Source organism: Arachis stenosperma, chromosome 6, assembly GCF_014773155.1.
Source record: "Arachis stenosperma cultivar V10309 chromosome 6, arast.V10309.gnm1.PFL2, whole genome shotgun sequence".
NCBI classification, from domain to species: domain Eukaryota; kingdom Viridiplantae; phylum Streptophyta; class Magnoliopsida; order Fabales; family Fabaceae; genus Arachis; species Arachis stenosperma.
The window spans coordinates 93,626,364-93,640,928 of NC_080382.1; the positions used below are offsets into that span (position 1 = coordinate 93,626,364).

General features: G+C 39.4%; 1 protein-coding gene across 1 annotated transcript; it reads left to right on the forward strand.

Annotated features, from left to right (window-relative positions):
- The first annotated feature begins 13,871 nt into the window (after positions 1–13,871).
- Positions 13,872–14,363, forward strand: LOC130934290 (uncharacterized). The gene has a single exon (XM_057863877.1). It carries the CDS (start codon positions 13,872–13,874, stop codon positions 14,361–14,363), a length of 492 nt encoding a protein of 163 aa, XP_057719860.1.
- Positions 14,364–14,565: the final 202 nt, after the last annotated feature.

Here is a 14,565-nt window from a genome sequence, read left to right on the forward strand (position 1 = left end):
GGGCCACGGCCAAGACTCATAAAGTAGCTGTGTTCAAGAATCAACATACTAAACTAGGAGAATCAATAACACTATCTGAATTTCTGAGTTCCTATAGATGCCAATCATTCTGAATTTCAGAGGAAAAAGTGAGATGCCAAAACTGTTCAGAAGCAAAAAGCTACAAGCCCCGCTCATCTAATTAGAACTAAGTTTCATTGATATTGTGGGATTCATTGTATATTCTCTTCTTTTTATCCTATTTTGTTTTCAGTTGCTTGGGGACATGCAACAATTTAAGTTTGGTGTTGTGATGAGCGGATAATTTATACGCTTTTTGGCATTATTTTTACATAGTTTTTAGTATGATTTAGTTAGTTTTTAGTATATTTTTATTAGTTTTTAAGCAAAATTCATATTTCTGGACTTTACTATGAGTTTGTGTGTTTTTCTGTGATTTTAGGTATTTTTTGGCTGAAATTGAGGGACTTAAGCAAAAATCTGATTCAGAGGCTGACAAAGGACTGCTGATACTGATGGATTCTGACCTCCCCGCACTTGAAATAGATTATTTGAAGCTACAAAAATTCAAATGGCGCGCTCTTAATTGAGTTGGAAAGTAGACATCCAGGGCTTTCTAGCAATATATAATAGTTCATACTTTGTCCGAGTTTAGATGACGCAAACTGGCGTTCAACGCCAGCTTTCTTCCCTATTCTGGCGTTAAACGCCAGAAACAAGTTGCAAGGTAGAGTCAAACTCCAAAAACAAGTTACAAACTGGTGTTTAACTCCAAGGAAGACCTCTAAACGTGAAAGCTTCAATGCTCAACCCAAGCACACACCAAGTGGGCCCGGAAGTAGATTTCTGCATCATTTACTTATTTCTGTAACCCTAGTAACAAGTTTAGTATAAATAGAACTTTTTACTATTGTATCTCGGATCTTTGGACGAGCTTTTGAAACATATTTGATCATTGTTAGTCCTTAGACATTGGGGGTTGGCCTCACGGCCATGCCTACCTTATTTTCACTTATGTATTTTCAACGGTGAAGTTTCTACACACCATAGATTAAGGTGTGGAGTTCTGCTGTTCCTCAAGTATTAATGCAAAGTACTATTGTTCTTCTATTCAATTCAAGCTTATTCTTATTCTAAGATATTCATTCGCACACAAGAACCTGATGAATGTGATGATTATGTGACACTCATCACCATTCTCACTTATGAACGCGTGATTGATAACCACTTCCGTTTTACATGAAAACAAGCTTGAATGTATATCTCTTGGGTTTCTAATCAACGATTCACATCGACTCCCCTCTGACAATAGGGCATCTGAATTCGAGATTAGAATCTTCATGGTATAGGCTAAAATCCATTGGCAGCGTTCTTAAGATCTAGAAAGTCTAAACCTTGTCTGTGGTATTCCGAGTAGGATCTGGGATGGGATGACTGTGACGAGCTTCAAACTCGCGTCTGTAGGGTGTGGTGACAGACGCAAAAGGATAGTAAATCCTATTCCTGCATGATCGAGAACCAACAGCTGATTAGCCATGCGGGAAATCGTAGAGGACCATTTTCACTGAAAAGACGGGAAGTAGCCATTGACAACGGTGACGCCCAACATACAGCTTGCCATCAAAAGGAGTATGAAGGATTGGATGAAGGCGATAGGAAAGCAGAGATTCAGAAGGGATAAAGCATCTCTATACGCTTATCTGAAATTCCCACCAATGAATTACATAAGTATCTCTATCTTTATTTTATGCTTATTTATCTTTTTAATTATTAAAACTCCATAACCATTTGAATCTGCCTGACTGAGATTTACAAGATGACCATAGCTTGCTTCAAGCTGACAATCTCCGTGGGATCGATCCTTACTCACGTAAGGTTTATTACTTGGACGACCCAGTGCACTTGCTGGTTAGTTGTGCGAAGTTATGAAAAAGAGTGATATTACAATTGTGCGTACCAAGTTGTTGGCGCCATTGAGATCACAATTTTGTGCACCAATCCTATTAGACACCTCAAGGACTTTCATGGTGTGTGCTCAACAACAAGGCGGGAAGGATCTGATGAGTTTGCTATATGGTTGTTTGCCTTCCCATTCTCTCTTGAGGAAAGAGCCAAGGAGTGGTTCTACACTCTACCTAGTGAGGTTGTTTCCGATTGGGACTTGCTTAGAAGGGAGTTCCTAGGTAAATTCTTGTCCGCAGAAGTGACAGACAAGTTGAGAAAAGAGATCTCATGCATTGTTCAAGGCGATATGGAAACACTATACGAGTATTGGGAGTGATTTCGCAAGCTTCTTGATACGTTTCCCAACCACATGATTGACATCCAAGTATTGCTTAGCTATGTGTGCCAAAGCATGAGACCGTAAGACAAGACTCTTGGATGTTTCAAGCAACGGTTCTTTGTCAAAGTATAGGACGACGGAGGAGGCATGGCAACTCATTACCGACTTAGCCGAGTCCACGCAACATGCTAGATAGAGAACCAACCATCCAAAGACCATGAATGAAGTATCCACTAGTAGTGAGATCACCGATCTTGCTAAATCCTTGGGTGAGATGACAAACCTTCTAAAGAAACTTCAAATAAATCAACAACAACCTCCATTCCATCAACAATAACAACCTCCACTACCTCCTCAACAACAAAGCCAACAATTGGTGCCCCAACGTGTGTGTGGGATTTGCTCTTGTTACTCTCATTACACGGATGAGTGCCTAAACCTCCAAGAAGATAACACCTTGGTGGCTACCCACAATTTCTATGACTGCCCGAACCAAGGATTCTACCAACAAGGCGGCAATCTCAACCAAGGATATGCCCAACAAGGAAGTAATTACAATAAAGGGGGTAGAAATTATAACCAAGGTTAGAGAGATAATGACAACCAAGGGTGGCGGGACAATTTTCAACAAGGGGGAAGAGACAATGGAGGCAACCAAAGATGGAACAACAACAATTCATAAAACCAATACTCACAAAACCAACCATATCCTCAACAAAACCAAGGAAGGAACTACCAAACCTACCAACCACCACATCAAAGACAACCACCTTAACCCAACCAATCACAAGCCCCTCAAATCACCTATCCTTCCACTTCCTCCAATCAAGATGATACATTTCGTTCCATTCTCCAAGGACAAAGAGAACTTCAAAACACAGTTACCTCTAGTCTCACCGGTCTTACATCCACTCTTCAAGCCCTTGTAGCTCGCTTGGAACCACCTTCCACCTTCACTTCTCAAGCCTCAAGTTCTAGTACCATTCCCTCTCAACCTCTACCCAACCCCAAGGGTGGCATTAATGCCATTACCTTGAGATCCGGAACGCAATTGTAAGAGAGAAGGCCCAAAGGAACCAAGCCCAATGATAATTACTCAAGATGAGGAGGGAATTGAGATAAAAGAAGTTGAAGAGGAAGATGAGGCACAAGAGATAGTTGAAGATAAAGCCCCTTAACCAAGAAGTGAAGCCTCCAAAGATGAGAAGGTTGTAGAAGAAGAAAGTGCTCAACCAATCTCATTTTCTACACTAGCAAGGAAAGCTAAGAAGCGTGTGGAACTTGACCCCAAAATGGTGGAAATATTCAAGAAAGTTAAGGTAACTATCCCTCTCTTTGATGCTATCCATCAAGTACCTAAATATGCTAAGTTTCTTAAGGACTTATGTATGAACAAAGATAGAATCCATGAGTTAGAAACTATTCCATTGGGGAGTTCTATTTCGGCTTTGATGGGAGCATTACTGGAAAAATATGGTGATCCGGGCCCGTGCATGGTTACTTGTACCATAGATGGAGTTCAATTCATTGATTGTATGTGTGATCTTGGTGCATGTGTTAGTATTATGCCTCTTTCCGTGTATCATATATCGAAGCTACCACCGTTGAGGCGGTCGGCGGCTAGGTTTGTTTTAGCGGATAAAAGCATAATAACTGTGATGGGTATTGCGGAAGATGTGTTGGTAAACATAAAGGGTTTGATATTCCCGATTGATTTTCATATCATTGAGATGCCACTAAGTGAATTGATAAGAGAAATTTTGCGTGGTCTATAATTCAGAATAAATTCCCGTTGCAAGTATAGCTTCTAAACCAACAAAAGTCCTTTCATACAAATGTTTTGGTTATCACAAGTAACAAACCCCTTTGAAATTGATAACCGAGTATTCAAACCTCGGGTCGTCTTCTCAAGGAATTGCAGGGAGGTATGTTCTTATTATTGGCTATGAAAAAGGTAAAATTAGGGGTTTTAGATTTAAGGAAGAAGTATGACAAGTAATTTAAATGACAATTAAAATAAATAAATACTGTAAAACAAACTTTTGGCAAGGTATGAGAAATTGGAAGTCCAGACTTAGTTATTCTTATCAATAATAATGAAAGTTGAATCTTAATTCCACTTAGTTAACCTTTGCTAAAGCAAATGAAAGTCAAGGGACTAATTAGTTAGACCTTCGAATCCTATTTATTTCCTAAGAAAAGGTTGGGATTATTGAAGTTCAGTTCAATTAGCAAGATAACAGTTATCAATTATATTGAGCTAAGATAACTCCTGAGTTACTGATTTCTTAACCAAGACCAAAAGGAAGGAAATTAAATCTACTGGAATAAAAGAATCAATGGCATAAGTAGATAAAGAAATATTAAACTGAAATACCTCAAATATCATTAAATAAGAAAATCATCATGGAAGTGGCATAGGCCAAATAGGCAACATAACTAATACAAGCAAGCATTCAAATGTCTGAAAATAAGAAGTAACATAGAGTGAAAGAACATTGAACCTGGGATTGAGAGTCACTCCTAAAACTAAGAGAAGTCCTAAATCCTAAATCCTAATCCTAAAGAGAGAGAGGAGAGAACCTCCCTCAAAACTAGATCTAAATCATGGAAAGTGAATTATGAAAGCATGATTATGAATGGATGCATTCCATCACTTTATAGCCTCTAATCTGTGTATTCTGGGCTGAAAACTGGGTCAAAAACAGCCCAAAAATCACTCCCAGCATTTTTTGGTCCGTACAGGTCACGGAAGAGTGACGCGGAGGCGTCGTCCACGCGTTAGCGTGGGTTGTGTTCCTGCCAGGTCACGCGGCCTTGTGATCCACGCATTCGTGTCATCTGGCGTCGGAGCAGCTTTAGCAAATTATATATCGTTGCGAAGCCCCAGACGTTAGCTTTCCAACGCAACTAGAAGCATCTCATTTGGACCTCTGTAGCTCGAGTTATGGTCATTTGAGTGCGAAGAGGTCAGGCTGGACAGCTTAGCAATTTCTTCAACTTCTTGTATTCCTTCCACTTTTGCATGCTTCCTTTCCATCCTCTGAGCCATTCATGCCCTGTAATCCCTGAAATCACTTAACACACATATCACGACATCTAATGGTAAAAAAAGAGGATTAATAATAACAAATATAAGACCAAAGAAGCGTGTTTTCAATCATAGCACAAAATCCAGAAGGAAAACGTAAACTCATGCAAATAGTATGAATAAGTGGGTAAAGAGTTGATAAAAACCACTCAATTGAGCATAAGATAAACCATAAAATAGTGGTTTATCAACCTCCCCACACTTAAACAATAGCATTTCCTCATGCTAAGCTCAAGAGAAACTATATAGAGATGAATAGGAATGATAGAATGTATGAGATGCAACCTATAAATGCAACTAAATGCAAAATATTTCTACCTAATTGGTTAAAAATAAATAAGTTCTCCAAGACAAACATAAATCAGATTTCACTAATTCAAATCATACAGTGAAAACAAGTAAGCTTGTAAGAAGATAGCTCATGAAAGCAGGGAACATAGAATCAATCATTGAACCCTCACTGGTAGTGTATATGCGCTCAAATCTCTCAAGTGTCTAGGGTCAATCTCTCTACTCTTCTCTAATCATGTTTTCTAAACTTTTGTTCCTCATCTAATCAATCAACAAATATTTAGCATACCAATGCAAACATCATGAGGTCTTTTCAGGGTTGTAATGGGGCTGAGATAAAGGTAAGGGTATATATAAGGCTAAGTGAGCTAATTAAGTGAATCCTTGATTAGTCTAAGATCTTTACCTATTCTCCCATATTTTTCCCACTTTTGATGTTACATGCTCATGTGTTAGTTTTAATTTTGTCCCATGTGCATTGCTTTATTTTGCATTTGGGGAATTCTTTTGTATCCCCTTTATTCAAATACTGAATTAATTTTTTTTTTAATGCACATGGTAATTCAATTATTTTGATTTCACATGAGCATGCTTTCCAAAATTTTTATTTTGAATTATTTCATTCTTTTCAGCTTCCTACCCTTTGTTTTTATCATCCATGTTCCCAATAGGTTTCCCACACTTAAACAATTACACAATTTCTATCTTAAGCTAACCAAGGATTCAACTTGGAATTTTAAATTTGTTTTTCTGTTTAAAGCTAGTGTTGTGGTTTATAGAATAAGAGGGAATTAAAGGCTCATAGGGGCTAACAAAGGTGATGTAAAAGGTAGGCTAATTTTGGGATAAGTGAGCTAGAATCAAACAATGGCCTCAATCATATGCAAGCATGTAAATATATTAAATATTGGACACATAGAATGAAACAAAGCAAAGATTATAATTATAGAGAAGAAAACACACAAGAATAAAAATTTATGGTTAAATAATGTAACCATATAAATAAGCTCAAAATCTCAGGTTGTGTGTTCTTTGGCTCAAAAACCATATTCCAAATACAACTTCAAAACAAGTTTAACAAAAATTTTTCAATTTAAATTAGTGAAATACCATAAAAATTTCTTGAAAAAGAAAATATTTCTTCAACCAAGTGGTAAAATATGCACAAAATCAAATAAATATGCAAATGCAACAACTAGCTACAAAGAAAATTTAAACATTGGTGTTGAGACAAGAAAGTACTAACCCATGGAGATCGGTGTCGACCTCCCCACACTTAAAGATTGCACCGTCCTCGATGCATGCTAAGATGTACAAGTGGATGGGCTGCTCCAACTGGTGCCTTTCTCCAAAAATTGTGCAGGTGGACTTGTTTGTCTTCCCATTAAGAAGCTTTTCCTCTCCCTTCGTGGTGGCCATCCTGAAAGAAGAGGAAAAAAAATAACCCAAAAATAAAGATAGAAAATAAATAAAATATGGGTGTTAATGCCAGATAATAAGGGTCTCAATTACATGGTAGCTACAACATGCAAGTGAGAAAACAGTAGAAGTACATGGCAAAGCAAGAGTGCAAAAATTTGCAACAATGGGAAAGAGAGTGCAAGATAATATAAATTCATGTCAATGCAAAATTAATACAAATATCATAAAAGAATAGCATTGACTTAAACAATATTACCCAACAGTGTAAAACAAGTCACTAAGTACCAAAATAATACCAGAAAAGACACAACAGTTGAATATGAACAAGTAACACCAATGGAAAAATTAATAAATTTAGAAAAGAAAATAAAAAGATGCACAAAATTAAAATGCAATGGAAGAAAGTATGCAAATAAATTAAATAAAATAGAATGGAGGTGAAAAAGATGAGAAGAAGAAAGTAAGAAAAGGAAGAAGAAGGAAGAAAAGAAATAAGAAAGGAAGAAAAGAATTAGGTATAGGGAAGAGAAGATAAGATATTTGGCTGCGTTGAAAAAGTTGTGCGGCGCAAGCGACGCGGACGCGTGGGGGACGCGGTCACGCGACTAGCGCTTAAATTAATTGACGCGATCGCGTTGGTCACGCGGACGCGTGGCTCAGGTTATGCTACTGGCGCAAGGGCAGCCTCGCGCTCGCACAACTCTCTGTTCGAATTTTCATTTTTGCCAAATTTGGGGTGACGCGATCGCGTGGGGCATGCGATCGCGTGAGTAGGCTTGAGAAGGGAATGACGCGGACGCATCGGCGACGCGGTCGCATGATATAGATTGTGCGTCCAGCACCAATCCAGCACCACTCTCGCACAATAATTCATTGTGCACCCTTTGTACGTCAAAAATTAGGGCACGCGGTCGCGTGGGAGGCCATTATTCCCATATGACGCGGACGCGTCAGCGACGCGGCCGTGTGGGATGATTTATGCCACGGGCACGCCTCCAGCCACGCTCTCGCGTGACTCTCTGTTCGATTTCTCTTATTCACAACGCACATGTGACGCAGACGCGTCAGCGACGCTGCCGCGTCGCGTGCGTGCTTTTTTTTTTTTAATAATGCAGTATGCAGAATACAATGCTAATATGAATGTTATGCAAAATTTCAGGTTCAATACAATAAAATAAAATGAAACTCGAAAACAAATAAAACTAGATAAAAATGAAAAAGAAACGATCATACCATGGTGGGTTGTCTCCCACCTAGCACTTTTAGTTAAAGTCCTTAAGTTGGACATTGGTTGAGCTTCCTGTTATGGCGGCTTATGTTTAAATTCATCCAGAAATCTCCACCAATGCTTGGAATGCCAATAGCCTCCAGGGTCCCAAACTAAGCATGTAAAGCTTCTGAGCAGCTTCAAACAAATTTTCAGGCTCCCGGGATGACGAATGTCAGGATAGGATCCATGATCCCAAGCTTTGCTTTTAAATCCGCCTCTGTCTTGATCTACATGATTCCACTCGGGCGGTTTAAAAAGTAGATTCTCACCAAGATGACCAAACATTTTCCGAGATCCTATCAAGTGAACTTGACACCAACTTCTGCGCCTCAAATTGAAGTGCGAAACCTCATTGGATCTTGCATACTAGCGCTGAGTGCGAGTCATTTCCCTTTTTCTCTTAAAGCCGCAAAGAGCTCTAAGCTGACCATCTGTTTCAAGCAAACCATATTCAAGTGGAAAAATAAAGATAAGGGTCAAGGATTTTACCCACTTGAAGTCTGTATTGGGTTGTAATGGCCTTGGGATCAGTGTTTCCAAGGGTTCTACAAGATCTACTCCCTTGTGGTCTTCAGTGGATTCCTCCACTTCCTTGCAAACCTTTTTCATTCCAGCCATGTCTTGGTCAAAGTCTTCCATATCTTCCTCATCACTTGAGTCATAAACAGGAGGTTGAGAAAAGTCGACCTTTACATCATCTTCGTATTCACTTGGGGAAGATTCTTTTGTCTCAAAGGATTCACTTTGTGGATGCAAGTTCATCACGAGGTGGACTTGACTGGTGACTATCATCATTAAAGAAACATGCGTCTTGAGTTACTCCGTCCAGTTCTTCATAAGATATCCGCATTGGAGGTTGTGCAACATCCTCTTTAGCGTCAGTTGTAACATCCTTGACGGGGACTCTGTATTCCCGTGGAGGTTTAGCATCTCCTAAATCTTCAACCAACTCTTCTTCTTCTATAATGACAGCGTCCTCTACTTGTTCTAGTACGAAGTTATGCTCTATGATGTCCACTGGAGTTCCTTGTGTCTTCTTCACAATACATTCTTCATTAGATTCTCCACATGAAGCCATGGGAGTCTGTTGAGTGGCTGAATGTCTGGAAGATAGTTGATTTATTGCTTGCTCCAGTTGCTGAAGGGTTGTATTGAATTGGTTTACTGATTCTTCGAAGTGAACCTGTGATTCTTGGCTTGATGGATATGAACATGGTTTGTAGGAGAGTGGTGGTTCCTAGGAGTGATTGAATTGGCGTTGGGGTGGATAAGGATCATGTGGTAGTGAATGGTGAAAAGAAGCTTGTGAGTATGGTGGATTGGGGCTGTGTTGGAAGGATGGTCTCTGAGCACAGGGTGGGGCTTGTTGGTAGCTACAAGGCGGTCCACCGAATCTATCAGTTGGACATGCATTGTAAAATGGTCTTTGTCCATGGTATCTAGGATGGTGTTATTGCCTAAAGGGTTGATTGGATCCTTGTGGCTCCATCCATCTTTGATTGCTTAGACCTTGATGCATAGTCCTGTTATAGCTTCCATTCCTTGCAACAAAATTAGAACCAAACTCAAAGCGAGAGGGGTGAGAATTCATAATAGTTATCAGAAATAAGAGAGGAGAGAGAAAACAAATAAACAAGCAAAAGAAAATTTATTATATTTTTTTTTGAAAAATATTTACAATAACAAATAATAAGGCACACGTTTGCCATTCCCCGGCAACGGCGCCATTTTGATAAGAGAACTTTTGCGTGGTCTAGAATTCAGAATAAATTTCCGTTGCAAGTATAGCTTCTAAACCAACAAAAGTCCTTTTATACAAATGTTTTGGTTGTCACAAGTAACAAACCCCTTTGAAATTGATAACCGAGTTTTCAAACCTCGGGTTGTCTTCTCAAGGAATTGCAGGGAGGTATGTTCTTATTATTGGCTATGAAAAAGGTAAAATTGGGGGTTTTGGATTTAAGGAAGAAGTATGACAAGTAATTTAAATGACAGTTAAAATAAATAAATACTGTCAAGCAAACTTTTGGCAAGGTATGAGAAATTGGAAGTCCAGACTTAGTTATTCTTATCAATAATAATGAAAGTTGAATCTTAATTCCACTTAGTTAACCTTTGCTAAAGCAAAGGAAAGTCAAGGGACTAATTAGTTAGACCTTCGAACCCTATTTATTTCCTAAGAAAAGGTTGGGATTATTGAAGTTCAGTTCAATTAGCAAGATAACAGTTATCAATTATGTTGAGCTAAGATAACTCCTGAGTTACTGATTTCTTAACCAAGACCAAAAGGAAGGAAATTAAATCTATTGGAATAAAAGTGTCTTCAGATTGGGAAGAATCAATGGCATAAGTAGATAAAGCAATATTAAACTGAAATACCTCAAATATCATTAAATCAGAAAATCATCATGAAAGTGGCATAGGCCAAATAGGCAACATAACTAATACAAGCAAGCATTCAAATGTCTAAAAATAAGAAATAACATAGAGTGAAAGAACATTGAACCTGGGATTGAGAGTCACTCCTAAAACTAAGAGAAGTCCTAAATCCTAAATCCTAATCCTAAAGAGAGAGAGGAGAGAACCTCCCTCAAAACTAGATCTAAATCATGGAAAGTGAATTATGAAAGCATGATTATGAATGGATGCATTCCCTCACTTTATAGCCTCTAATCTGTGTGTTCTGGGCTGAAAACTGGGTCAAAAACAGCCCAAAAATTACTCCCAGCACTTTTTGGTCCGTACAGGTCGCGGAAGAGTGATGCGGAGGCGTCGTCCACGCGTTAGCGTGGGTTGTGTTCCTGCCAGGTCACGCGGCCGCGTCATCCACGCGTTCGTGTCGCCTGGCGTCAGAGCAGTTATGAGAAATTATATATCGTTGCGAAGCCCCGGATGATAGCTTTCCAACGCAACTGGAAGCATCTCATTTGGACCTCTGTAGCTCAAGTTATGGTCGTTTGAGTGCAAAGAGGTCAGGCTGGACAGCTTAGCAATTTCTTCAACTTCTTGTATTCCTTCTACTTTTGCATGCTTCCTTTCCATCCTTTGAGCCATTCATGCCCTGTAATCCCTGAAATCACTTAACACACATATCACGGCATCTAATGGTAATAAAAGAGGATTAATATTAACAAATATAAGACCAAAGAAGCATGTTTTCAGTCATAGCACAAAATCCGGAAGGAAAACGTAAACTCATGCAAATAGTATGAATAAGTGGGTAAGGAGTTGATAAAAACTATTCAATTGAGCATAAGATAAACTATAAAATAGTGGTTTATCATGAATCCAAAAGGACATCATCCATCCTACTTGGGAGGCCATTTTTGAGGACCTCTAAATTTAAATTAGATGCCCACTCGGGAACTTATTCATTTGAGATCGACGGGAGAGTCGTAAATTTTAGCCTAGATGAATGGTGAATGGGTAAGTCCCATCCAAGTTGTGCCAAAGAAGTCTGGGGTAACCACCATCAAGAAGGATAACGGGGAGCTCATAGCTACACGGGCGCAAAACTCTTGGCGGGTGTGCATTGACTACCGACGGTTGAACACGGCAACTAGAAAGGATCATTTTTTGCTACCGTTTATCGATCAAATGCTTGATCGGCTATCCGGTAAATTTCACTATTGTTTTCTAGATGGCTATTTGAAATACTTCCAAATACATATTGCTTTAGAAGACCAAGAAAAAATAATATTTACTTGCCCCTTTGGAACTTATTCCTATAAGCGTATGCCATTTAGCCTATGCAATGCACCGGCAACTTTCCAAAGGTGCATGATGAGAATATTTGCGGACTTTCTAGAGTAATTCATGGAAGTATTCATGGACGACTTTAGTGTCTATGGGGACTCTTTTGATCATTGCTTGGATAACCTTGAGAAAGTTTTGGAAAGATGCACTAAAGCAAACCTTGTCTTAAATTTTTAGAAGTGTCATTTTATGGTTAGGCAAGGCATTGTTTTAGGACATATTGTTTCTAAAGATGGTATATCCGTAGATCCAGCAAAAATCAATGTTATATCTAGCTTGCCTTACCCCTCCTCTGAGAGGGAAGTCTGTTCGTTCCTTGGACATGCAGGTTTTTACCAAAGATTTATAAAGAACTTTAGTAAGGTAGCCTTGCCACTATCTAGATTGTTGCAAAAAGATGTTGAATTTGACCTAAGTGAAGAATGCATGGCATCTTTTGATAAGCTCAAGGTTGCATTAACCCAAACTCCCATTGTGAGAGGGCCGGATTGGAGTCGGCCGTTCGAAATAATGTTTGATGCTTCAAACTATGCGGTGGGAGCCGCGTTAGCACAACGCAAGGGTAAGAATCCATATGTCATAGCCTATGCATCAAAAACATTGGATGGAGCATAATCCAATTACACTACCACAGAGAAAGAGCTATTGGCCATTGTTTTCGCTTTGGATAAATTCCGAGCTTATTTACTTGGCTCCAAGGTGGTAGTGTACTCGGATCATGCAGCATTAAAATACTTGTTAGCTAAAAAGGAATCGAGATCGAGATTGATTAGATGAGTTTTACTATTGTAAGAATTTGACTTGGAAATTAGGGATAGGAGTGGTTCGCAAAATCTAGTGGCGGATCACCTAAGTCGCCTTGAACACACCAAGGGCGATGCCACTCCTATTGATGACTCATTTCCCTTTGAGGGCTTGCAAGCAATCTCAGAAGTCATTCCTTGGTATGCACCAATAGCCAAGTACTTGGTATCCCGCACCTTCCCTCCTAATCTCTCCAAGCATCAAAAGGATAAGCTGAAAAGCGAGTCCAAATACTATGTGTGGGATGATCCATACCTTTGGAGATGTGATGCGGATCAAGTAATTTGGAGGTGCATCCCACAAACCAAATTCCAATCAATCTTGGAAGCTTGCCACTCCTCCGAGGGAGGTGGTCATTATGGACCCCAAAGGACGGCAAGAAAAATCCTAGATTGTGGATTTTGGTGGCTAACTCTTTTTAAGGATTCCGCTCTCTTTTGTAAATCTTGTTCTCAATGTCTTAGATTTGTTAATATCTCCAAGAAGGATGAAATTTCCCAACAAACCATGCTATTTTATGAAATTTTTGATTTGTGGGGCATTGACTTCATGGGGCCATTCCCAAACTCTAATGGCTTTCTCTACATCCTACTTTCTGTTGATTATGTGTCCAAATGGATGGAAGCGATACCCACCTGGACGGACGATGCTAATGTAGTCCTTTCTTTTGTGAGGAATAATATAATTTGTCACTTTGGGTCACCACGAGCAATCGTGAGTGACCAATGTTCACATTTTTGCAACAAAAGAATGGATGGACTCATGAAGAAATACGGCATCATACATAAAGTAGCCATGGCCTATCACCCACAACCGACAGCCAAGGCGAGGTCTCCAATCGGGAGATAAAGTGCATCTTGGAAAGGATTGTGAAGCCTAATAGAAAAGATTGTAGTACCAAGCTTCCCGACGCACTTTGAGCCTACTGAACGGCATACAAGACGCCAATTGGCATGAGCCCCTTTCGATTGGTATATGGCAAAGCTTGCCACTTACCGGTGGAGGTAAAGCATAAAGCGTATTGGGCCATCAAGGAGTGCAACTCAAGTTTGGGAAAGGCCGGAATTGATAGGAAGCTAAAATTAGTGGAATTGGAGTGTTTGATGTTAGAAGCCTATGAGAACTCTAGACTTTACAAGGAGAAGATGAAAGCCGTGCATGACAAGAACATAAGAGGAAGAGAATTTGGAGCCGGCGACCTAGTCATTCTCTACAATTCAAGATTAAGATTTTTGCCCGGAAAACTAAGGTCAAGATGGGAAGGACCCTATCGGGTAGAGAAGGCAGAACCTTACGGAGTCTATCATTTGCGCCAACCATCAAGTTCCGACATCTTCAAGGTTAATGGGCATCGGCTAAAGTTGTATCATGGTAAAAAGTTGACAAGAAACAAGGAGCTTGAGATATTCCTTTTGGAAGATGCACCTCATGACAAAGAGAATTGAGCTAGTGAAAGTCCAACTTAAGGACATTAAACAAAAGTGATAGGTGGGAGACACCCCACCATGGTGAGATCTACTTTTTTCTTATCCTTCTTGTATATAATTCTTGAACTCTTTAATGATTTGTGAATACTTAGCTATAGAATTGTTTGGATAGATTTGATTTTTGTTGCTTTAGATAAGTTGTTCATGAAGATTTGCATTG

Excerpts from the sequence above, each read along its gene's own strand:
- LOC130934290 (XM_057863877.1), top strand. The coding sequence starts at position 13,872 with ATGAGCCCCTTTCGATTGGTATATGGCAAAGCTTGCCACTTACCGGTG.